This window comes from Urocitellus parryii, chromosome 9, assembly GCF_045843805.1.
Source record: "Urocitellus parryii isolate mUroPar1 chromosome 9, mUroPar1.hap1, whole genome shotgun sequence".
NCBI lineage: Eukaryota > Metazoa > Chordata > Mammalia > Rodentia > Sciuridae > Urocitellus > Urocitellus parryii.
Window position 1 is genome coordinate 114335605 of NC_135539.1, and position 25859 is coordinate 114361463.

Sequence of the window (25859 nt, forward strand, 5' to 3'; positions counted from 1 at the left end):
TTAGAAAAGGATCATAGAACTTGGATCAAAATAAATCAAGCTTTGTGAAATTTTAAATCAGTCCTATCTCTGTGGTAGCTCCAAAGGCTGGTTGGGTACTGTTTTGACCATCCATGTGGAATTTAGGGTTAAGGTCAGAACTTTATGAATTGTTCATCTTGATATATATACATGATTATAAAACTATATTTCTGGATAAGGCCAAACTACAACATTTGGGCCCATTTCTGTTAAAACTGAAAACTGTTGTCACTTAAAATTATATATGCAATCTGTTTTGCTTTTTTGTTACTGTTACTCAACTGGTTAGGATAATTTTTTTTTCTATGTTGGGCACTGGACTCAGGACCTCACATTTATAAGGCAAGCACTCTTAACTATTGGGCTACATCCCCAGCCCAGGACTATAAATTTATACTACTAGGAAAAATCTATATTCTTTGCTCATTAACAAATTTATATGTATTCTCATAATGATTAAAATAAATGGTACACACATTGAAAAAACCTGGAATTTCCTGAATTAAATTTTTTATGTTTCACCTTCATGCTTGAAAATTCTAAATCACTGAATCTAAGATATTTTTAAACCCTCCCTTCTTTTAAAAAATGGCAGCACTTAAATTACAATGATAAGGACCAATTGTCAGTGTCAGAAAGAATCCTTACATATAATTATATGCATTCTTACCTAAAACATACAACTAAAATAGTGCATTTAAGGGTAAGTCTGGAGATCTGTTCTTGCATGATTTCTAAAGCCAAACAGAAACTGAAGCACTTAAACAAAGGGTCAGTAACACTCTGACTGGGGGCCTCTGATCAAGGCAGAGCTAGGTGAAGTGATGTAAGACTACTTAACTCACGTCAAGACTTTCCTACACCAGTTTTATTTAAAACACAAATAAGTATTTCTCTTTCTATAATGGCAAATGGTTCAAATAATGCTGAACATGAATCATCGACTAATACAAGGGCTTTAAATATGAAACAGAATTATTTTTTAAAAAAGAAAAAGAATAAAGGTTATATATACAAAAAGGATCTGGAATCAGCTGATTCCAAAAATGAAATGAGTTTATAAAATCTGGTGAAACCGCAACATTCCACCCCTGCTTTGGAGAAGGGCTATCATACAACATTCAGTCAGCTGAAGATGGATTGGTAGAGGTGTGTCTATACATAAATTTCAAGTCATTTTTGCTTGTGCAGAATCATCCAGATCTTCCCAAGACTGAATGAGCAGTCCTGTGGCTTTCTTCCTTTTCCATATTCCCAAACAAGGCTATATGAAGTTCAACTCTTGATGAGCCGCTTACAACAGCAGTTCCTTAGGAGCCAACGTGACAGGTGGTTCAGATTTCCCTTTGAGAAACAAAACTGGCCACCTACAGCAAAGTATCAAAATGGACAAGTCCTTCTTTTCTCCTCCTTCAGATTATGTACAATATGTCTCCTTTCAAGACTCTCATCCTCATCATTCTTGTTCCTTCACAAGTCTAAACCTTGAGGTGATATGAAGGAGACCAACATCAAGAAAAGAAAATTCAATTCGGAAATGAAGAAAACTGGAAGGCATACAATACACCCCCAGAGCATCTCAATATCCCTGCTACAGTACAATTCAGTGTACTGCTACGGTCCGTAGACAAATATTGGCAGCTTGAATGAGTTCGTTTTTTTTTTTTTAATCCTGTGGTGCATAAAGGGCACCAAATAAATATTGGGCAAGAGGAGCTTGCTAGGAGAGTTAGAAATAAAAAATTAACCAATTTTTGTCCCTGTGATAATTCAATGCCAACAGGAGGCAAGTACTGAAGAAGGGACAACTTTCATACTAAAAAAGAATTCCTCTAATCATGTTACCATCTCTTATAAAGAATCCAGGGAATCCCAAGTAGAAAATTAGTTTCAGAGGACCCCTGAGGCACTTTAAAGCCTTTAAAAAAATTACAGTAATAATAAGTTAGCTATTGCTCTTCAGAGGCTTACAGAGCAGCTGAAGCATCAAAATCAGGTCCAAAGAGTTATGTCCGTATTTCAGGTTTCTTGAGCTGCTCAGCCCTCTTTAAAGCTTAGTTGTATCTCCAAATACCTTTAAAAAGACATACAATATAACACAGAGTGAGTGGGGTTTTTTGTTTAGTGGTAGCATGAAATTTGGTCCACAATGGTAGCAGCTGTCTTCGTCCAAACTTAGATAATATTAAGTACATTAAGACAAAACATAAAAGAAAGAATACAACAAAAAGGAAAACAGCCAAAACTGACAAACACCTCAAGGAGTCACTAGGTTCTCTTGCACCCTTTTCACTTGGATCTCCCTCAGTCTCTTTTTTGTGGAGAAAAGAGTATTAAATAACTTTTTTTCTCAAGGATGCTAAATGATGTGGGGAAAAAAAATGGTTATCAAGGGACTGGAAAAAATCTGACCCCAAAGAATCCAGGACACATTACAGATAATTCAGAGGTATACTTCTGATTTGGGGCAAATTTGAGACTAAAGAAATGATCACTTCAGGTAAATGTTAAAATAGATACAATAGATGAAACTAAGTCCAGTTTTTTGGTGAGTTTTTTTTTTTTTTAAGTGTTCTCACTACCACCTTCAGCTGTCAATCATTTCTGAGAGCTCAAGCAGAAGGTCATCTTCATCCTTTCCAGGATCCAGGTCAATCTCAGCTTCTAATTTGCCTCCTGAAATTTCCCATATTAGTTTCTCAAAATCATCCTCCACAGAGAGTGGGGGCTTTCCTGTTGAGGCACAGCTGAGCCGGCGAGGTTTCGTGACCATTTGGGATGAGGAAGGGCCAGATACTTCTGGGGGTAAGGAATCTGAAGAGGACTGGGTTGGAGGCAGCACAAAACTGTAAGAAAAATAGAAGGGATTATCAGAACTAATTGTGCCAGTTTTCAATGGTTAGCTCACCCACAGGTCTCAGGAATACAGAGTTAGCAAAAAATTACTTCTGAGGACACAAAGAATAAATGATTTCACTGTTTTGGAACAAAGCATTTTCATAGTTCTGAGTATAATTTAGCCAGGTATGAAAAACATCTTCTAGATAATGTGGCACCAATGGAGAACAGCAATCCCGAATTTCATGCTTTCTTGCAGTTAACTTGAAGTTCATATTTGTTTAGATGGGGCTAAACTGTAAAAACTTAAGTTACTTATCCATATCATTCTTGATAGAGTAGAAACAACAGTGGCCTAGAGTTTGGTTAAGAAGAATTACCTGTCTCTAGGTTTTTCTGTCTCAGGCATGGTGATTGGTTTGTCCTCAGAGAGGAGTGGGACAACAGCCTACAAAAGAGTAAGGTAATTCAGTGGAAAAGACAGGTTTTTATATTTGAGCATATTCATAACTATCATTCTTCTATTATTTATTTGCAGTACTGGGGACTGAACCCAGGGCCTCACACATGCTCATCAAGTGCTCTACCCATTGCTGTTTAGTTTGAAACAAGGTTTTGCTAAATTGCCCATGCTGACCTCACACTTGGGATCCTTGGGCTTCAGTCTCTCTAGTAGCTAGGATTTCAGGTGTGCGCCACCTCATGTGGCCATCCTTCTTTTTTTTCATGATGCTAGGAATGGCACCTAGGGCCTTGAACATGCTAGGTAAGTGCTCTACTACTGAGGTTCAGCCCCAGCATAACAGTTATCATTATGTAAACTTGGGAATTCAAGAATCAATAATCCAAAGGTTGAGTGTACAAGGAAATCATATATCTTGCCACCTGAAAACTGGCTTTTAAAAATCTTGTCCTCCCATACTTCACAAATATCTGTAAATATTACAAAAACTGTAAATTTAAAATAGAGTAACAACCTAAACAACCTAAATGCTCAGGAAATGGCAGGAAGTGTTAAACATAGATATAGGCAGAACACTATGGGGAGTTTGTTTTTTCTACCACATAGTATATAGTACCTACCGCTAAGGTGGAACTTCTACTTACCACAGCTGCTTTTTTGGCTGGGCTTTCTTGCAGGACACTACTAGAACTGAGTGGCTTCACAGCTGCAATGACAGAAGGGTGCACCTCCACTGCCTTGCGTTTTGGGGCCAATTTGGGAGACGAAACAACTTTAACCACAGATGGCTTCACATTTACTTTGGGTTTAGCTATAAGAGAGAAAATATTAATAGCTAGAAAAATCTTTTTACATAAAAATAATTCAGAATAAAGTAACAAAATTCCTTGAGTACTAGGAGTAACAAGAAAATATATAAATCCACACTGAAAATGATCCACTACATGTGTTTATTATGTAGATATACATTCTCAACCCCTTTTACTGGCTTTTGAATCTGTTATTATTCTATTCTTCAAAACCAGAGAAAAGATGCACTATAAAGTTTTGGACAAAGTTTTCAAACTTGGTGATTTTGATGTCCTAAAGCAAAACATACAAGGGCTGGGGATGTGGCTCAAGCGGTAGCGCGCTTGCCTGGCATGCGTGCGGCCCGGGTTCGATCCTCAGCACCACATACAGACAAAGATGTTGTGTCTGCCAAATACTAAAAAATAAATATTAAAATTCTCTCTATCTCTCCCTCTCTGTCATTCTCTTTCTTTAAAAAAAAAAAAAAAAGAAAAAAGAAAACACTCACCTTTACCCCTTTTTTCCAAAGTCTGTGCTGCACATTTCACATTCAATATGGAGTCCCCAATCCCTGAAGTTTCTACCTCCACCTTCTGGGATGACTTTGTGGGAAGCCGCTTGGTTGGCTGCCGTGGGAGGCCTGACATGGCAGTGAGCACTGGTTTTTCCACCACTTGGGTATTGCAAGAGGCTGAATCTCCCCGGAGGGGCATCAAAACTGATTTTTCCTTTTGTGAACCTCCCCGCTCCTGCTGTTTCTGCATGTGTTTCTCTCTCATGGTCTCACATTTCTTAACTGGAATTTTAGTGATATCAATTCCCATAGTTTCATCTGGAGCCTATGAACAAATTTAAATGACAGAATAATTTAGTACCTCTAATAATCTAAGCTTGTTATTTATAAAGTATTGAGCTAAAATGTAAATTAAGTAGATTGTAGCATGATATAGAACCTAGAGAAAAACTCTTTGATATTACATAGGGAACATGCTGCTAAAGATGAAAGGTTAAAACTGAAGATGTATGAAACAGTAAAAAAAAAAAAAAAAAAAAAAAAAAAAAAACCCCACATTATATAGGCTAGATAACCATGACCCCAAGTCAAATACTAATGCCTACTAGATAATCACCTTTACAAAAGACCTAAGCACAAAAATATTACTTTATAAAACAAAATCTAAGCGCCCAGAAAGATTATATGCATATAGCAGAATATTTTTATGTAGTCAATAAATACAAATTTCTTAAAGATTCACTAATATGGTAAAGCGAGTCTGCAAAATGACAGTAGAATTCTACATCATGTTCTAAAAATGAATTAAACATTAATAGACTCATACACATACACACACACACACACACACACACACACACACACACACACATATATATAAAACAAAAAACTTAAAGGAAATCCCTGAAAAACTTAATGGTGGTTACATCTGGGTCGGACAATTATAGGATTTGTTAATTCCTTTTTCTCTTTTTATGAGATGGGCCTCACTATGTGTCCAGGCTGGCTTTCAACTCTTGAGCTCAAGTGATCCTTCTGCCTCAGCCTGCTGAGTAGCTGGGACCACAGGCACAAGCTACTGCACCTGGCTTGTTCTTTCTTTTAAAAAAGAAAAGTTTCTCAGCTGGGCATGGTGGCATACACCTGTAATCCCAGCAGCTTGGGAGACTGAGTCAGGAGGATCACAAGTTCAAAGCCAGCCTCAGCAACTTAATGAGACACTTAGCAACTCAGTGAGAACCTGTGTCTAAAAAAAATATAAAAAGGGCTGGGGATGTGGCTCAGTGGTTAAGCACCCATGACATACAGAAAATTATAAGAAATGTTCAGAGAAAATTAAAAGCATACCTGAAGTTTCAGTGAAATGTTAAATAGACATTAATTATAATCTGAAACTAAAACACTTTACCATTCATCTAGCCTTCACCATAAAAAAAAAAAAAAAAAAACTGCAAAACAATCTTAAATTTACTCACCTCATTAGCCTCAGCTCCAGTAGCACTGGTCTGAGAAGCAACTTCACTTCCTTCCTCGAGTTTCTTCTCTTCTTTCATACCTATATTCACATTAAAGACATCATCAGGTCTACCATTTTGGCTGCAACTTTGTGAAAGTTGAAGTTAAACTTTTGTTAATGAGAATAATGATAAAATGATAAAGAAAACGAGATTAAAAAACCCACTGGTCTTATAAATTCTTAAAATGCACATTAAAGTATTGAAGGTCTACACAGTGCAACTATAAACAAATAGCTTAGATTCTTTGAATCCAGTGCTTTTCAAAGTTATCTGAACAAAGTTTTCAAAGAACTTGTATGAAGATCCCAGGGGCACACTGTTTTTTCTGGAATAGTATTTGGGGAAGTAGCACTACACACCTGTTCTTTTGGTGATTCGAAGTAGCCGCCTTGACCCTGGGGCAGGCTCAGGGTGAGGCTGGGAGCTGGTGCTGCTCTCGGTGTTCTGCTGCACCCTTAGTGCCTTCTCCAGTTTAATTTCTTCTAGAGTCTTAATGTGTACCTCCTGCATAGACTTTGTTCTACCTGCAGGTTCCTCTGATTGTCCTTTGCTGATAACTATGGGTGGCGAAACCACTGCTTTTTTAACTTCACTATCAGTCTTTAGCTTGATGCAAGTGGCATCCTTTTTGCTTTTTTGTCTCTCTGTTTCCTGCTGCCGATGTTTTTTTTCAGCCAGGACCTCAGAGAAGGTTTTGATTCGGATGGTGGAGGAGCTTCTTGTTCCTGAAATAGAATCATCAGCTTTTGAAGGTACTTCTGTCTTGAGTTTAGTTTGCAATTCTCCACGTTTTTGACTGGCTCTTTCAAGGAGAATTTCTTCTAATGTCTTCACATGGATTTCACCAGCTTTATTAACTCTCTCTGTTTTAGAAAAAATCATGTCATTATACTTCAAATGTATCTCTTAAGATTTCTTTACTCTAGGATTAAGACAGTTCAACAGAATGGTATCATTTAGGTAGGCAATTAAAAGGATCAAGAGTATAACATTAGTTTCACTCTCAATTTTAAATTAGTGGCCGGTAGTGGAGCACTCCTCTTATCCCAGAAACTCAGAAGGCTGAAGAAGGGGGATCACAAGTTCAAAGCCAGCCTCACCAACTTAAGACCATCTCTTAAAATAAAAAATTTAAAGGGATGGGGATTTGGCTCAGTAAAGGAGTGCCTGTGGTTTTAATCAGCAGTACCCCCTACCCCTCCATACAAATTCAGATTACTGTATATTTCAGGCAGTAGCACTCAAAGAAAACTAAGGAGGTTAAAAATTTCTGATTTGTATTTCTACTAAGAAGCTAATCCCCAAAGAACCTGAAAACTATTTATTAGTTGAAGAAATGTGTTATTATAAATCTTATCAATAAAAAAGCAATAATTCTTCTATCCAAAGATATAAACCTGTACTGGACACTGTACTAGAACTATAAGAAAGCAAAATATAACCTCTGCCCTAGTGTAGTTTTGAGTTTGACAGACCAATAATTAACCCAGCAAAACCAAAGTATGCTAATGGTAACTGCACACAACAAGAATGTCAACTGTTGTCCAGGAGCTAGTTGAGGGCAACTTCAGAAGAAGTGATATTTTAATACCTTTATTTTATTTATTTATTTTTATGTGGTGCTGAAGCTCAAAACCAGGGCCTCACATATGCTAAGTGTGCACTCCACCACTAAGCCACAACCCTAGCTGCAAAAAGAAGTAATATTTTAAGGATACTTTTTAAGGATAAAAAGGAGGTCACATAGGTGACAAGATGAGAATAATGAGAAACCCTTATAAATTGGCACTATCCAAGAGCTTCTCCCCACACTACCCACCAAAGGCACAGACAGAGGGTTATTTAAGAAAGCAGAGGCACATTCAAGGGAGAATGTGGGCTAACATGAGAGTGAGAACCTTTAGGAGTAAAGAAAGGAATACACTCACGCAAAAATGTGAGTCATCTTCAGAGGGAGGAATAGCCCTGAAGAAGTTAGTTTTAATGATATAGCAATCATTCTATATCTGTTTAAAACTAAAAAATAAATTTCACAAAAGTGCTTCTGAATTATGTGTTTAGGGCCTTTTGTTTTGGGTACTAGGGACTGAACCCAGGAGCACTCTACCACTGAGCTATATCCCCAACCCTTCTAAAATTCCTTTTGAGATAGGATCTCGCTAAGTTGCCCAGGCTGGCCTTGAATTTGCAATCCCCCTGCCTCAAGTAGCTGGGATTATAAGCATATGCTACCATGCCCAGCTCTTTAGCTTTTTAAATTACAGTTATAAATTCTTCCATTTCAAGATGGCAGATCTATCTTGGAATTACCACTTAAAGTAACAACATGAATGTTGAAATTTCACTGAAATGATAGAAGTTAAAATTAGAATAAATCTCTACTAATAAGAAAGGATGCCAATGGTAGAGTATAAATCTTGAAGAATTTAAGACAGAAAGCAGATATCTGGATTCAAAGAAAAATGGAAAAAGAAGAGTTAATGCAGAGGTGAGTCTTGTTCTTCCCAACAGAACCAAAATAAACTGTGAAATTTGGTTTAATTAGTATGAAAATCAAAAGTGGGGTGCTGGGATGGGATGTAGCTCAATGGCAAAGTACCTGCCTATCATGCAAAGGCCATGGGTTCAATCCCCAGCATAGAGGTGGGATGGGAGAAGAAGCAACAGTGGGCTCAGAGATAACTATTAAGGTAGAAATTGAAGGACTGGGGCAGTGGTAGAGCACTTGCCTAGCCTGAGTGAGGTCCTAGATTTTACTACCAGAAAAAAGAAATAGAGAAAAGGAAAAAAACAAAGAAATTAATTAATCAATTTTAGAACTGCCAATAGAATAGCTCAGTCAGTTATGACCTTCCTGAGAATTATTCCTTTTACTTTTTGTGTGTGTGTATGGTGCTGGGGATTGAACCCAGCCCAAATTACTCCTTTTAAAGAAGGAAAGTCTGGGCCAGTGAAAGAGTACTTGCCCTGGATTCAATCCCTAGCACCAGTGGAAAAGACAAGAAAAAGAAAAGAGGAATCTACTCAAGATATGAAGATATCAGGGTTGGAGAGAAGTAAGGCATAAAAATTATAGACTTTTACAAGTATGAAACGGAAAAGCAGAGTTGGGAAGAGAAAAGCAAGAAAAGGAAAAATGTTTCTCTGAAAGTGAAAAAAATCTTTGCATGTCTGTAATCCCAGCAACTAGGGAGGCTAAGGCAGGAGGATCACAAGTATAGGCCAGCCTTAGCAACTTGAGAGAGACCCTGTCTCAAAAAAAAAAAAAAAAAGGCCAGGGGATGAAGCTCAGTGGTAGAGCAGGACACCTGGGTTCAATTCCCTAGTACTGCAAAAAAAAAAAAAAAAAAAAAAAAAAGTCTTATTGTGGCAATTGCCACAATAAGATCCCCAGCTTTCTGGCCTGCAATCCGTATAGGTGAGTGTTTTAGTATACCTCCTCTACTTGACCAGACATAAATCAAGTCTCCCACTCAGAAGAGAGGATTCTTTGGAAAATCGCCTTTAGAACACAGAAGAAACTTAGCCCAGCCATTTAACTACAGAAAAACATCATCAAAAATAAAATAAAATAAGCATGAAGCCAAAACAATACATTCATACAAATGTTAAAAAACAGATTCAGGGTTGGGGATGTCATTCAGTAGAATACTTGTCCAGTATACATGAAGTCCTGGGTTCCATACCCAGCACCCAAAAAACAAAATCCTAGATTCAAATCAGAAACCCTAGAGCAACTTGAAATTAGACTGTGAAAAAAGGAAAAATGAGAGAACAAAAGACTAAATACTGAAAATTAGATGAGGCTGGTCCCAAATCAGCCATTTAGAACAAGGCCAGCAAACTATATGCTGGAGGCCAAATCTGACCACCTCCTAATTTTGTAAATTAAGTTTGTCAGAACAAATCCACACTCATTCATTTACACATTACACATGGCTACTTTCGTACTACAATGGCGTGAAACTGTGGACCACAAAACTTAAATAATTTTTGTTTCGTTTTTTTGCAGTGCTGGAGATTAAACTCAGGGCCTCACACATGCTAAGAAAGCACTTACCACTGAGATAACCCAACACAAAGCCTAAAATATTTACTACATGACACTTTACAGAAAAAAATATTTTGTTAATCCTGATCTAAAATAAAATAAAGCCAAACAAAGTTCATAGAGGGTGAGGGGAAAAACAAAAGGATGGAAAGTATAAAGACAAGGTCAAGAGACATGGGAAGCATATGAACAAAGTTCTAACATCTTTTCTTATTTTTTGGTACCCAGGGGTGCTTAACCACTATGCCACATCCACAGCCCATTTTATTTTTTATTTAGAGACAGGGTCTCACTAAGTTGTTTGGGGTCTTGATAAATTGCTGAGGCTGGCTCTGAACTGGTGATCCTCTCATCCCAGCCTCCTGAGCCACTGTGCCCAGTTCCAACATCATTCATATGAAAACCAAAAACAAAGATGCAGAGGTCATACTCAAAAGAAATCAGAAGAATGTTTTCTAGAATTAAAAAAACAAGTTCTTAGATGCAATGAGCTCAATGAATACTGTTCAGAACAAACACTTAGGTCCACTTCAGTGAAGTTGCAATGTATTAGGCAGGAAGAGAAAAAAAAAAATCCTAAAGATTTCTGTTGAATAAATTTAGGTTATCCAAAAAAAAATTAAGAATGTCCAATGTCAGACTCCTTTTTTATGATGCTAGTATAACATTAATATTCAAATCTGTTAATGGAATGAAAAGAAAAATATAGACTATCATCATTCATAAATACTGATGTTAAACTTACACAAAACGTATCACACATATAAATCTTGCAATTTGTAAACAAAACAAAACAAAAACCCAAAAACCAAAAACAAATGCTGGAGAGTGGGAGGTATAATTCAGTGGTACAGCACTTGGCCAACATTTATGAGGCCCTAATTTTGATTCCCAGCACTACATCCAAGAAAGCTGGATGGCTGAGTGCATGAATGTTCATTTCATTACACTTTAAATTGTACATGTATACACAAATCTTATGTAGTTATGTCACACAATTTTTAAAAATATTATTGTATAGAAAGAATATAAGAGAAAAAATTAAAATTACCTACAACCTCAAGATACAGATAAAATTAGTATTAACATTTTGGTGTTGTATTTTTAGTGGGGGATCCTCCCCTCCTCCCAGTTTTAGGGTCAGTCAAACCCAGGATCTAACACATGCTAAGCAAACACTTTATCTCTGGGCCACATTTCTAGCCACTTTTTTCCAGTTATTTTCTATGGCATGTACTTACCATGCCATACAATCATGCACATCATAATCATCTTATGAGTCTATTTATGTACCTGTGGCTTCCTCATTATTTGAACCAGCTGACATGCCTAGTCGCTCCTTCAAAGATTTGGAAACTTGCACTACAAAAAGACAAAAATTTCAAACTCAAAAGTTGAACACAGACTTTTTATATTCAAATATTTTTTCAAAGTTCATGAATTAAGCTATAGTTCTAATGCAATTAAAAAAAAATAACTCAAGGTCTTAAAATTTTTCTTCTCCATAGAGCAGACTTATATAAACCCTGAATTCCCTAGAGCATTTTGTAAAATTTCAAAAAATTTCTTTATACCTCAAAAGCAAAAACTACTAAATTCAGGGAAATAATTCTGTTACTGTACACTTTCTAAATGTTTTGGTACCAGGCATGGGAATACACGCCTGTAATCCCAGCGACTTGGGAGGCTGAGGCAGGAGGATCCTAAGTTTGAGACCAGCCTCAGCAACTTAGTGAAGTCCTAAGGAAGTTAGCAAGACCAAATATCAAAAATAAAAAGGGCTAGGGATGTAGCTCAGTGGTAAAGTGCCGCTGGTTTCAATCCTCAGTACCAAAACAAAAAACACAGTAACTCCACTTGCTTTGAGTTCTTAAGAAAGCCCCCCAAAGTAGTTAGAGGCAAATGCAAATAAATTTCTTAAAAAAAAAAATATATATATATATATATATATATATATATATATATATATATATAATATATATACACTTTAGTTGTACTTGAACACAATATCTTTATTTATTTATTTATTTTTATGTAGTGCTGAGGATTGAACCCAGCACCTCGCATGTACTAAAAAATAATAATTTATATGACCAAAAGGATGAAGAACCACAGCTGTTAACATTATAACAAGGGTAATTACACACGTATACACATGCACACCAACACACACACACCATGTATTAAAACAGAGATACCTACCTTTTTTTGGTGTTTTCTCAAGGTTGGTTTCTGGAGCTTCAACTTTCTTCCCTAGCCTCTGTGCAAGGCTCCGCTTTAATGGGGGATCATTGTCACCACCTACAAACAGGGGGAACTTGTGGAGGTCAAAAAATACAAGCAAAAAGAGACAATGATGACTACTTCTAACAGGTTTTCTCCATTTGCATGGTATGTTTGTTCACTAGCTTCCCAAAACTCTATGTTGGAGAAAGAATAAAAGTCCCAGAAAGAAAAGGTAAGGGACAAAAACCTGAATTGCATAAAAGAATATTTACTGAGTAACTAACATACTTGATCACACAATGTACTGATCCTATGGAGAACCACAAGCCCTGGTGAGGCTGAAGTTTAGAACCAGGAATGTGAAAAACCATCACAAAAAAATCTTAGCTGGCCAAATGCTGAATCCATAATAAATTCATCTGAATATGACCTTAGGAAAGTTATTTAGGCTTTACTAAGTTTATGCTGAATGCATAAAATATTTGCTGGCATTTATTAAGTGCCAGTATTATGCCTAGTTTCCTCATGGTGCTGAGGAATAGTTGAAAGCGTACCCTTAACAAATTCACATCAAATATCATATTTCATTATTAGGCTTGATATAATCACTCAAATGTTTTTTTTTAATTACTTAGGGTGATATCTGCATAACTGAGTCAATCAAAATCACACTTTCTGACTGAAAACTTGAAATGCTACTAAGTTCAGAACAGTTTTGAAGAAAGGGCAGTGAGAAGAGTATGGAAGAAAACAGAATGGAGACAAGGTTTCTGCTTTTTTTTTTGGTACCTGGGAATGAACTCAGGGGCACTTGACCACTGAGCCACATTCCCATCACTACTTTGTATTTTACTTAGAGACAGAGTCTCACAGAATTGCTTAGAGCCTAAGTTGCTGAGGCTGGCTTTGAACTCACAATTCTTCTGGCTCAGTTGGGATTACAGGTGTGTGCCCAGTGAAATGGAGTAATGGTTAGGGGAAGACTTGGGCACAATGTGAAAATAAAATATAAAATAAATTTATATATGCCTGGCTCAAGGTTTCAAAATTTGAGTACATAAGACAGTGATAAGAAATCTCTGAACTAAAAAAATTCAAATTATTTTTTTGATGGTGCATTATAATAAAGTAATGATGTATTCATCACTGTTTTTTAAACCTAATACTTTCTACAAAGTTGGTCATGGCCAACAATCTAATTAAATTTTAACACTTTAGGAGCTGGGGATGTGGCTTAAGCAGTAGTGCAGTCGCCTGGCATGCATGTGGCCCGGGTTCGATCCTCAGCACCACATACAAAGATGTTGTGTCTGCCAAGAACTAAAAAATAAACATTAAAAAATTCTCTCTCTCTCACACACACAAAAAAATTTCAACACTTTAAATTCTGACTTTAATAAAAGGTATAATACACACATAAAAAAATGAGGAAATTTTGTAAGTGCTTTTAGCTAAGAACACAGGGGGCCCAGCAAATCAATTTCAATAGGATTTGAGTTTAGAGAAGATTATCATGCTTATGAACACGCAAACAAAAAACAAAAGATATGCACAAGATCTATCTTACCCATTGAAAATTTTCGTTTTCCCAGTCTCTCAGTAAGACTCAATCTAACCAAGGGTTCTTCTCCTGAAATGCCAAAAATAGAATTCTCTACTACTAGCCAAGTTTTCAGTACTTAATAACTACTAATAATGGGTACAAAGTATATTCTGACATGTACAAAGTATATTATCACCCTGCCCCAGAATTGTCCTGAAAATCAGGTCTCAAGTCTTAAGGAAATCTATTACATTGAACAATAACAACAACAGCAACAAAAAAACAATTTTAATAATTTTAAGCAGTCAAATGCACAGCCCAAACAAAAGCCAACAGCACAGTTTTAATTATTAACGCAACCAAGTATAATACAAATTATGTTCCAATTGGTTACAGAGCCCAAGCTTTTTACTTTTTTTTTTTTTGTATCAGGGATTGAACCTAGGGATGCTTAACCACTGAGCCAACATTCCCAGCACCTCCCCCTTTTTAAATTTTTTATTTTGAGACAGGGTCTCACTAAGTTGCTGAGGTTGGATCACAAGTGATCCTCCTGCCTCAGCCTCCTGTTGCTAGGATTATAGGTGTGCACCACCATGCCCATCCCAAGCTTTATTTTTGCTTTGGCACTTTGATAAGCCTTATTATATAACTTTCTTTTATCACCCCGCCATGTAAGATTTCTTTCCTCTAATTTTTGGTTGTTTGGCATAAATTTAAGTGTACCTATTATACTGAAATTTATTCCTTACTAGATTTTAAACTGTTGAGTGAAAAGACTTGTATTTTTTTGTAACTCAAAGCATTTATTACAATTCTTTATCCACAATAAGAAGCCAATAAATTAGCTGAATGAATATAAACAGTAAGCGTATAAATTAAATATAAATAAATGTGAGGATGGCTTAATTAAGTATTTCTACCTTTTAAATGGTAGAGCCAAATGTACTTCTTTTTAATCCTTATATCTGATCAATACACTGAAGTCTTCATGCAAATCCGTAAAAGGTAAAAAAAAAATCCTAAAGATTCTTCATTCCCAATGACTGCATTAAAGTAAAAGGCCAACAACTCTCAGATCTACCTATACCTTACCTTGTTTGTTTGACAGAGTTACTGTCCTCACCACAGTCCTTACATTCTCTTTTTCGGGACCTGGAATAGGCTGAGGTTGGAGTAAAAGACTGGAAATTCCTGCAGAACCTTCTAAATAAGGAAAGTCAAAGAATGGCAAATAATTTGTGGAAAATAAAGCTATCATAAATAAAAAAAAAATTGTCTTTATGACTAGTTAAGTTCAATACTGACTGCTATATGATACAAATCAATCACTTTTCTGTACCTGTCTGCCCAGTGAAATGGGGTAATGTTAGGGAAAGGCTTGGATACAATGTGAAAATAAAATATAAAATAAATTTATATAACTCAAATCTATGAGGCACTCAACCTACTTTTATTTACTGGTAAGGCTACAAGTATTCTAAAGTTAATCTCAGAAGTATATTAACCATCAGGTGTATCAATTTAACCTTTCCATCTAAAATCATTACACACAACTCAAGGTTCTTATAGAATAAGCTTTAATATGATAGTTCTTAGAACCAACCATCTTTCTCTCTATATACTACATTTCACATCTTATCTAAAACTTTTAGGGTTGGAAATATATATTACCAGATTGAGAGAAGCTCCAGAAGAAAACCCAGCAACTCTCAAGGAAACACTCTTCTATCACAAAATGAAGTTTTTGCCTTCTTTTTTTGGGTGACATGGGGATTGAACTCAGGGGTGCCCTACCACTGAGCTATGTCCATAGCCATTTTTATTTGTCATTTTGAGACAGGGTCTCACTAAATTGCTTAGGGCCTCACTACATTGTAGAGGCTGTCCTGCTCCTGTTTCAGTCTCCCAAGTCACTGGGATTACGGGACTGCACCAGCTCTTCTAATTTTTCACTTTCATATAGAGTCTTGCTAGGTTGCTAAGACTGGCCTCAAACTTGCAATCCTCCTGCTTCAGCCTCCCAAATAGCTGGCAATACAGGACTGCGATCAGCATGTTTGCTCTCTTAAGATGGTCCATTTTTCCCCTCTCAACTTATAAATAATATGGTTCTTATATGGTATTCTTCAGAGCTATGCTTGCCAAGATACACAGGTTCTTTTAGGTTACTACATATATCTAGCTCTGAACAGTTAGGCATTGAGACACTGCTGCAAATAAGTCTGTTATACTTAAAACAAGCCACATGACTCAAAATCTATTTGCTCATTTTTGCTGTTGCTTCAAGAAGTGGTAACATACTTGTAAAACCAAACTGTGCCCAAACTGTTGTGACTTACCACCTTGCTTCTTAGATTTTTCTTTCATTTTCTTTGATTTAATTTCCTCAAGAGTTTTTATTCCGAAATTTAAACATTCCCCTGAAAAACCAAAATGTAAATCTCATGAAGAACTAGAGCATGGAAGACATTAAAATATTTCTTTAATGAATGACTAGGAGAAAATACGTTTATATAGTATGGGGGAGAAAATAGAGAGATCCATAACTGAACTGAATTTCAAAAGTAATCACAATAGTCTGGACATATTTCAACAGTGCTAAAAGATTTATCAACAACAACATAGCCTCTTCTTACCTTGCTTTAAATTGACCCCAGGTTTTCGAGCAGAAGTTACTCGTAATCCATTATGAACTTCAGGAGTTGGTTGCAGGGTAGGTGTTTTAGTTTCATCACCCTCCTCAGAAAACTGGTCTGTACGTCAACATTGAGGACAAATTTACGATTTAAATCAGACTTAGAGCATTAACTCTCATTCTGTACAATTTAATACATGACTCTGACTGCTTATTTGCCTTTATTAAAGAAAAACCTAAAACCTACCATCATCATCTTCATCATCATCTGCAGCATTGATTACAACTGGTGGATGTGTGGGGCTAGGGACGTTTTCAGAACTTTCTACTTTCATAACACTCCGCAGCTGAGGGGAGGGATTAGACTGGACAGACAATTTGTTCTGCTGAACTGTGAGCTGGCTCGTCTTCACTTCTTCTTCTGATGATTCAGACACAGTGGGCAATACAGCTAAATATACAAAACCAGTCAAATTAAAAATTATGATAAGTTTGATACATATTTTCCCAAGACTTTAAAAAAATATATCTTTAATTTACATTTATGTGGTGCTGAGGATCAAACCCAGTGCCTCGTGCCTTGTGCATGCTAGGTGAGCACTCTACACTGAGCCACAACTCCAACCCCAAGACTTCTTAACCTAATTTTCCCATTTAGGTTTTGTACGTGCAGGGACAAAAAAAAAAAAAAAAAATGGAATTTTAGCCAATAACTCTTCACTATATTGAAACACAGTGGAAACTCATAAATCAAAAGACTGGGTGTATAGCAGTGGTTTGCAAATTCTATCCATTTAATTTTAAAATTAAGGTTCTAGCAGGGTACAGTGGTGCATGCCTGTAATTCCAGCTACGTGTGAGGCTGAGGCAAGTGCTAGAAAGTTTGAGGTCACTTGGGCAAGCTTGAGAGACCCTGTCTCAAATAAGGGCTGCAGATGTAACAGTAGTAGAGAGCTCCTGGGTTCAATCTCTAGTACCACCACCACCATCAAAAGGGGGGTGGGGGGTGTAGAAAAGACTGATCCTATTTTTTGCACCTAATTAGACATGAAAAGATGTAGCCATAAAATTTTAATCACATAGCAAATGTGGCTGTTTATTTATTTATGCATTATTGAGCACTGAACCCCAGGACTTAGTGCATGCCAGGCAAGTGCTCAACCACTGAGCAATACCCCCAGTCATGGATGTGCTTTTTTTTTTTTTTTTTTTTTTAAAAGAGAGAGAGAGAGAAGAGAGAATTTTAATATTTATTTTATTTATTTTTTAGTTTTCGGCGGACACAACATCTTTGTTTGTATGTGGTGCTGAGGATCGAACTCGGGCCGCACACATGCCAGGCGAGCGCACTACTGCTTGAGCCACATCCCCAGCCCTGGATGTGCCTTTTTAATGGGCAATAATTCCAGATGGAAATTACTTTAAAGGGGACTTTGGAAAGAAATGCCAGATTTCTGGAGAATATATATTTTATTATAGCTGATAGCTTAGGGCATGGTTGGCAAACTTTTTCTATAAAGAGCCCAACTCTTCTAGGCCTTGCATATGGTTGCTGTCTCAACTATTCAACTCTGCAGGGGTACCATAAAAACCGGCCAAACAAAATATGTAACTGAATGGACAAGGCTGCATTCTATAAATGTTTTACAAAATAGACTGAAGACCAGACTTGCCATCCCCTGTGGAATGAAGTTTCTTTTGAGAATCTATATGACCCCTCTATGGATCTGGTAAGAGAATGAGAACTAAAGCAAGCTATAGGAATCTAATCTGGCATGCCAGGAAACATTTGGTTCTATGACTATGTACAAATAATCTAACCTTAATAAGGTTCAGTTTCCTCATCTGCAAAGTGGAAATAATACTACTTTGTCACTAGACTGAAAGAAGGCAATGTATAAAAAGTACTTTGTGTAGTGTGTATAGTAGGCATTCATTTAATAATATATATTCTTTTAAAACTAAAAACTCATCTCACTTTTGCTTGGAGGTAGAAACAGGCCATCAACATAACGTCCTCTGTTGTGATGGAAAGCGCAGTTCAGTTTTTGACATCCCATTGGTTGATTTTCCCAATAACAAGGAATTTCACTGCGTTTTTTCTGTAAGAGACAAAGACACATTGTTTTCAAATAAAGAACAAAGGGAATCCTGTATTAATCCAGTAATTTGTTTTCTGGACAAAGTTAACACAAGGTATAAAAATCTGAGACGTGAGGGGCTGGGATTGTGGCTCAGCAGGCCTAGCACGTGCAAGGTGCTGGATTCAATCCTCAGCACCACAAATAAATAAAATAAAATAAAATTATTTTTTAAAAAAATCTAAGGCATGAGAGATGATTTTTAGCAAAAAGTAGAGAGGTTGCTGAAAGTGACATAGTTTAGACATAGTAGTGAGATGGAAGGAACAGGAGTACGGTTTATCTGCTAATGTTTCCTTCTTGCCCTCATCCTGAAAGTAGGATAATATAGTAAGTACCTAAGAATATATGTTAATGTTAGCCATGTGACCTAGAACAATTTAATGCCTCTCAACTTCACTTTCCTTAGCTATAAAATGGGAATGTGATAGTAGCTAAATAATACTCTCAACTTCACTTTTCTTAGCTATAAAATGGGAATGTGATAGTAGCTAAATAATGTTTTATTTTTTTAAATGAAGATTAAATGAAATAATGTATGTGAAGCACCTAGTACACAGAATCAAGTCAATGAACTGCAGTTATTATTTGAAGATGTAATTTCAAGGTTCTTAGAAAATTTTTCATTCTTGATTTCTCAAAGGCAGGCACATATAACTTACTAAGGATGGTATGTATTCTTCCAAGCCACCTCACTGTTATAAAAGAGAACTGGGGGAGAAGAATATCTGCAGGGTTGGGGTGTAACTCAGTGACAGACTATCTGCCTAGCATGCATAAGGCCCTTGGTTTAATCCCCAGCACCAATGTGGGGAATGTTCAAAGCAACATCATTTGTAATAGTTTAATTTCACAGGGTCCAAGTATAGACTGTTGATTCTCATGAATTATTTAAATAGCTATGTTCTATGAAGTCACTGGAGACACTGAATTAGTGAACACTAAACCAATGCTTCTAAGGGAAATACAGGGTCAGTTTCCTATGATTCTCTGGTCACATCTTCATCAACCAATCAACACATAATCTAGTTCTCAGAGATGCAGCCAACTAAGTCTGTATAGAAATTTTAACAGGTCTGAGACTATTCTCCCTAGAAAGGCCTGTATGCATGGTTGGTCTTTGGCTAGCATCTGAAAATCTGGCCCTTAGAATGCCCCCAGTTAACTGATAATGGGGGGAGAGAAGAGGCTCACTGTGCTTAAACTGTCTGTGCAAATAATATGGTTTATGGTGAATAATGTTCCTTCCTGAGTCTAGAATTTTGGTACATGTTAGAAAACAAGCGCCTAATACCCTATTGGCCATCCCTAAGAAAAACCTGGGACAGCAAGTCTATAATGGACCTTTCTGGGCAAAAATATCACGAGTTGCTACATTTCATTGCAGAGGAAAGAGTATATTCTGTGCAACTCCCAGGGGAGGGAGTAAGCAAAAACAAACCTGCAGGCTAGCTGGGCATGGAATCCTAGCTACATAGGAGGATTGCAAGTTCAAGGTCAGCCTAGGCATTTAGCATATTTCAAAAAATAAAATAAAAAGGGATCCACATATAGGCTCAATGGTAGAGCGCTTGCCTAGCATGCAAGAGCACTGGGTTCAATTTCCAAAACCACCACAAAAAAAAACAAACAAGCTTGCATGTTGCTTCAGCCAGTGTCTCTTTCTCTTATGATCCAACAGTGTATCCTTACTCTACTGTTGTAAAAAATCACAGCTGGGAGAATACTGTAGAGAATTGTTCACAGAGATCCTGATATAACTCTCCATAGGAGTTGTGCCTATTTACTCTGCAGGAGCAATGTTACACATGACTTTGCAAAAGTTATACAGTAGGATTTTTCTGAATTTATTTAGTGAGTCCTCTGGCTATCTGCAAGGAAGGGAGCTTAGAATGGAGTTCAGAAATAAAATCTAGAAGCAAATTGAAGTAGTTATATGACCACAGGCATACAATTTGCATATGTAGTCTCTCTTTTTTTTCTCCCTCATCCCACCTTAACATGTTGGTCCAAAGTCATTACATGGGCGTGAGGGAACCGGGCACTCATCTGGGGGAAAAAAATGGATGGTGGCCCAGAGCAGGATGCTGGGGCCTGAGTACGATATTGGAACTTACAATGGGTTAAGAGGACACTACATGGGAGGATGGCCTGACCAGTGTTGGAGTCTGAGTGGTGAGCAAGGATTCTGTGCACAGATGATCCCCATGTAGGATGAAGAGGCTATACTCACGTAGGCAGAATGCAACGGGCATCAAAGATCCAATTGGTTGAGTAAGGTTGGGTCTTCCTGAGAGAAATTGGTACAAAGTAGGAAAGGAGCATATCACATGGGAGGGTGGCCTACTATAAAGTATTAGAGCCCAAAGGAGTGAAAAGAGCATCTACTGGGGAGATTTTAGTCCAGAGTAGAATACTGGGGTCTGAGCTGGGTAAGGAAAGGTTTCCCCACCATGGAGTAATAGAGGGAGCCAGCCACTGTATGCTACAGTCAAAACAAGATGATCCGGGCCTGGTGGTGCATGCCTGAAATCCCAGCAGCTTGAGAAACTGAGGCAGGAGGATCATGAGTTCAAAGCCAGCCTGAGCAAAGGCAAGGCACTAAGCAACTCAGTGAGACCCTGTCTCTAAATAAAATACAAAATAGGGCTGGGGATGTAGCTTGGTGGTTGAGTGCCCCTAAGTTCAATATCCGGTACAAAAAAAAAAAAAAAAACCCAAGATGAGAAAAGTTTCCCTGTAGAGGGGCAGCCTCATGTGTGGCGTCATAGCCTGAAAGGATGGAAGACGTTGTGACAGAATATTGATTTACTAAGGGACTGATCAAATAAGTTAAAGCATTAAGAACAATGGGGACCACATTTCTCATTTTTGAAGAGTTAATGAGAGAAGCCTAACCAAACCCTATGATATCAAGGAACTAGAAGCATCTATGTGAACTCATGTTTTTTTAATAAGCACAAAGTAACAATTAATTATGTACATGTCCATCTGCATATATACTTATATATTCCAGAGCTCTGTCCACTAAGAGAAGCTGGAAGCAATGATATTCTAAGAATAGCCCTAAGCTTAGTTTCTATACACCATTCTTCACTAAAAGAAACCAGTACATCATGGAGAAATGGCTGATTCTAGGGCTTGAGGAGGAAAATTACAGGATAACCCAGAAAATAAGACAAAAAGAAAGGGTTCTAAAGAATGATGAATGATGAAAAGTATATAAAAGTCAGCTTGAAGGGCTCCTACAGGCCCCGTTCCGGAGCATTAAAAAATAAAGTGAGCATTAAAAATAAACAACAATAGTAACGGAATACAACACATTGAATAAAATGAAACCATGACTTCACACTAATATAAATAAATACCTGGAAAAAAATTTTTTTTGATGAGAAACAGGATATTTATAGGGTCTCAAAGTATCTCCCGACAAAAACTTCTAAACTTAAAAAACTTTTTTCTTGAGAAGAACAATCTGGCAGATACCATTTTAATCAGGTGATCCAAATTAAAACACCACTAATGGGAAAAGTAAAATTGAACACCACCTGATGATATGCAGTGAAAATACTACTTTTGTGATACTTCTGTTAAAGATACACTATCTTAATTCAGTAATGAGAAAATACAAATAAACCCCAGTCAAGGAACATTCAACAAAATAAGTGACCAAAAAGTGTCAAGACCAATAAAAGGCAAGGCAAGACTAAGCAACTGCTCTTGACTGAATTAGACTAAAGCATCATGACAGCTACAGGCAACACTTGAATCTGGACTTGCTCCGACCATAAAGGATATAACTGGGACAACTCACAAAACCTGCATGGGATCTGAGGGTTAAACAGAGGTAACATATCAATGCTAATTTTCTAACATTGATAGCTTCCTGTTTCCTTTTCTAAGGAAATATTTAAAGTATCTGGAAATGATCAAGAATGTCAGTAATTGACTGCCGAATTGCTTATGAAGATTTATACTGTACTTCCAATTTTCCTGAGTTTGTAATTGTAATTGTTTGGAAATAAGGAATACAGCTGGGCACTGTAGCACAGGCCTATAATGCCAGCTATTTGGGAGGCTGAGCCAGAAGGATTCAAAGTTTGAGGCTAGGCTGAACTGTTTAGCAAGATGCTGTCTCAAAATAAAATTTTAAAAAGATCTTTGGATGTAGCTCAGTGGTAGAATGTTTGTCTAGAAAGTATAAGGCCATGAGTACAATGCCCTGTTACCAAAAAATAGAGATAAATATATAACAACTGCCTTCCAGAAAAATCATACTGATTCATGCTCTGTAACATTTAGTTATTGGCCAGGAGAGGTGGTGCACACCTGTAATCCCAGCAGTTTGGGAGGCTGAGGCAGGAGGATTGCAAGTTCAAAGCCAGCCTCAGCAAAACTGAGGTGTTAAGCAACTCAATGAGATCCTGTCTCTAAAATACAAAACAACGTTGGGGATGTGGCTCAGTTGTTGAGTGACCCTGAGTTCAATCCCCAGTACCCCTCCACCGAGGCCGCCAAAAAAGGAGCAAACATTTAATTGTTAAGTGAGCATTAATGAAAAAATAAAAGAAATTTTTAAAAAAAAGTGAGCATTAATGTCAGAAATTTCACTGGAACATTATGGTAATGCAAATCAAAAGCTTACATCAATTTCCATGTGTCGAAACCTGCACACCTGTCGAAAACAGCGCCCTTCCTGCCATAATGTGCAAACAGTTTCATTTCCTAGTGCAGCTTCACAGTGACGGAATGGGCAGCTGTCACCCTGTTAATAAAAAAGAACATAAAGAACATGTGTAACTGAAATAGGCATCCTAGGTAAAAAGAGTCTAGAATCTAGACAAACATAAATTAGTAAGGAAGACAGGTATGGCAGAAAATAACTGAATTGGGATGACTATAATCTCCTTCTTGACAGTATCCTTCATCTGACCTGACAATCTGAGTGACACAAGATGAAAGACAGGGTTGAAAACGACAGTTCATCTTCAAAAGCATTCCACACATCCTAACTTGTGTAATTCCAGCTTTTGAGAGCAAATTACAAAGTTAACAGATAAGGACTTAAGTATAATCAATCTAGGGCTCAGTCAGTAGAGTAATTGCCTTACATGCACAAAGCCCTGGGGTTCAATCCCCAACACCAAAAAAAAAAAAAAAAAAAAAAAGTGTAATCAATCTATAACTAATATAATTTAAGCTTCTCTTCATACCTTAGCTGAAACAAAATGCAAGTGTGCAAACTGCTGTTTGTGAAATAGATTACATTATCAGAACTTTGCTTAAAACTTATTATTTTGTGGAGGTCCTCCCCCAACTCCCAGTTAGGGACTGGACCTAGGACCTTATGCATCAGGAAACAAGCACTCTGCCACAGAACTATACTCCCAATCCTAAAACTTACCATTTTAAATACAACATCAAGATGATTCAAGAAAAAGTTACTATAACACATTAATGTGCTGGGCATGGTGGCATACTCCCATAATCCCAGTGACTCAGGAGGCAGAGGCAGGAGGATTTCAAGTTCAAGATCAACCTTAGCAACTTCATGAGGCCCTAAGCACTTAGTGAGGCCCTATTTCAAAATAAAACATAAAAAACGGATGGTGGGGTTGGGGAGGCTGGGGTTGTGGCTCAGCGGTAGAGCACTTGCCTCGCACAGATGAACATGAGGCACTGGGTTCAATAAGCAATCCGGGGTTCAATTTCCAGTACGAAAAACCAAAAAAAAATAACAACAAACAAAAAAACCCCATACAAATGCACAGAATGTCATAAAGAAATAACTGAAAGTAGTACCTATCTAAATAGAGATACAGAAGAATCAAGCAGAAAAATAGGAAATTTGGACAAAGACAAAGCAAAAATGCTACAAAAGCATATTTAGAAAGATAGCTTTATGGCTGGGATTGTGGCTCAGCGGTAAAGCGCTCGCCTAGCACGGGCAGGACCCAGGGTTCGATCCTCAGCACCACATAAAAATAAAGGCATTGTGTTATGTCCATCTACACCTAAAAAAAATAAATATTTTTTAAAAAAGATAGCTTTATATTCTTAGCCACAAGAAATCTGGGAGAAGTCAAATTCAACCCATAATAGTTTCTAAAATATAATACAACCACCCACTCACTTAATACAAAATACATAAAATCAAAGAGAATAAGCCATGGATCAAAGTGCCCACAGTTCCAAAGACACTCTGAATAGATTAATTACAGATAAGAGAACACTGATGACTGTGCCACTGGTCATTTCATTTTTTTTAGAATATGGAAAAATTAGTTATATATAAAATGCAGAGAAAAAATAAAATTCTTCTTTAATATAAAACTGACAGCAGATAAACAGTTGAGCAAAACAAAACAAAAGCAATTTAGGATGCATGAAAAACCCTCATTTATTAAAGAAACTATAAATAAAACTGATTCAGTAATATAAATACTTACTTTGGTACATGTAGAATAGAAAAAAAAATAGCAGTCTTCTCCTTGATTAGACATGCTGGGTAAATTCTTAGCCCAGAAAATGGCTTCTTGAAGTAAGCCACTGCTTCCTCAAGGCGAGGACCAGCGCCAAATCCTTTTGAAATGGGTTTGATCTTCCAAATGACAACTCAATCACAGAAATCGGCTTTAAAACACAATCCTAAAATAAGGAGACAATGAATTAAAACATTTCAGGTAAATTCCTGCAACATTCTCCACCAAATCACCCTAAGATTACTTTGTTAAAACCAAATTTTAACTAATTATATTAACATACACATGTCTCAACAGAGCCTTGTAAACATAATGACTGAGAATATTGTACATTCACATCTACAATGTTAAAATTTTATTAAAGATAACCATGTCCTTTTTTTTCTTTTGTATTCTCATAGGGTGCCTGTTTATTACTGCTTCAGAATAAATTTTTTTTGTTTTTTTTTAATTTCAGAATAAAATTTATATAAGTATTGTAACTAAATATATGATCTACATAGATTCATGGGATCTAGGTTACTTTACACAAGATACTTTCTAAATCTACATTTCTAGCACTAGGTTTTTTTTCATCTAAATGAAAAAGTTCAGATAGCTTCATAACCATTTGTTTTATTTCAAAAGTATACC

The 25859-nt window shown here is 36.9% G+C and overlaps 1 protein-coding gene across 1 annotated transcript; it reads right to left on the minus strand.

Annotated features, from left to right (window-relative positions):
• Nucleotides 1-869: 869 nt before the first annotated feature.
• Zc3h11a (zinc finger CCCH-type containing 11A) lies at nt 870-25276 on the minus strand. Its single transcript, XM_026397237.2, has 16 exons — nt 25194-25276; nt 23390-23509; nt 18582-18705; nt 16851-17054; nt 16605-16721; nt 16308-16388; nt 15061-15171; nt 13990-14052; nt 12399-12497; nt 11490-11558; nt 6505-7008; nt 6104-6183; nt 4623-4953; nt 3967-4133; nt 3240-3307; nt 870-2867 (listed from the first exon to the last, which is right to left on the minus strand). Exons 1-16 carry the CDS (start codon nt 25245-25247, stop codon nt 2609-2611), a joined length of 2451 nt encoding a protein of 816 aa, XP_026253022.2. The 5' UTR covers nt 25248-25276; the 3' UTR covers nt 870-2608.
• Between the last annotated feature and the right edge of the window lie 583 nt (nt 25277-25859).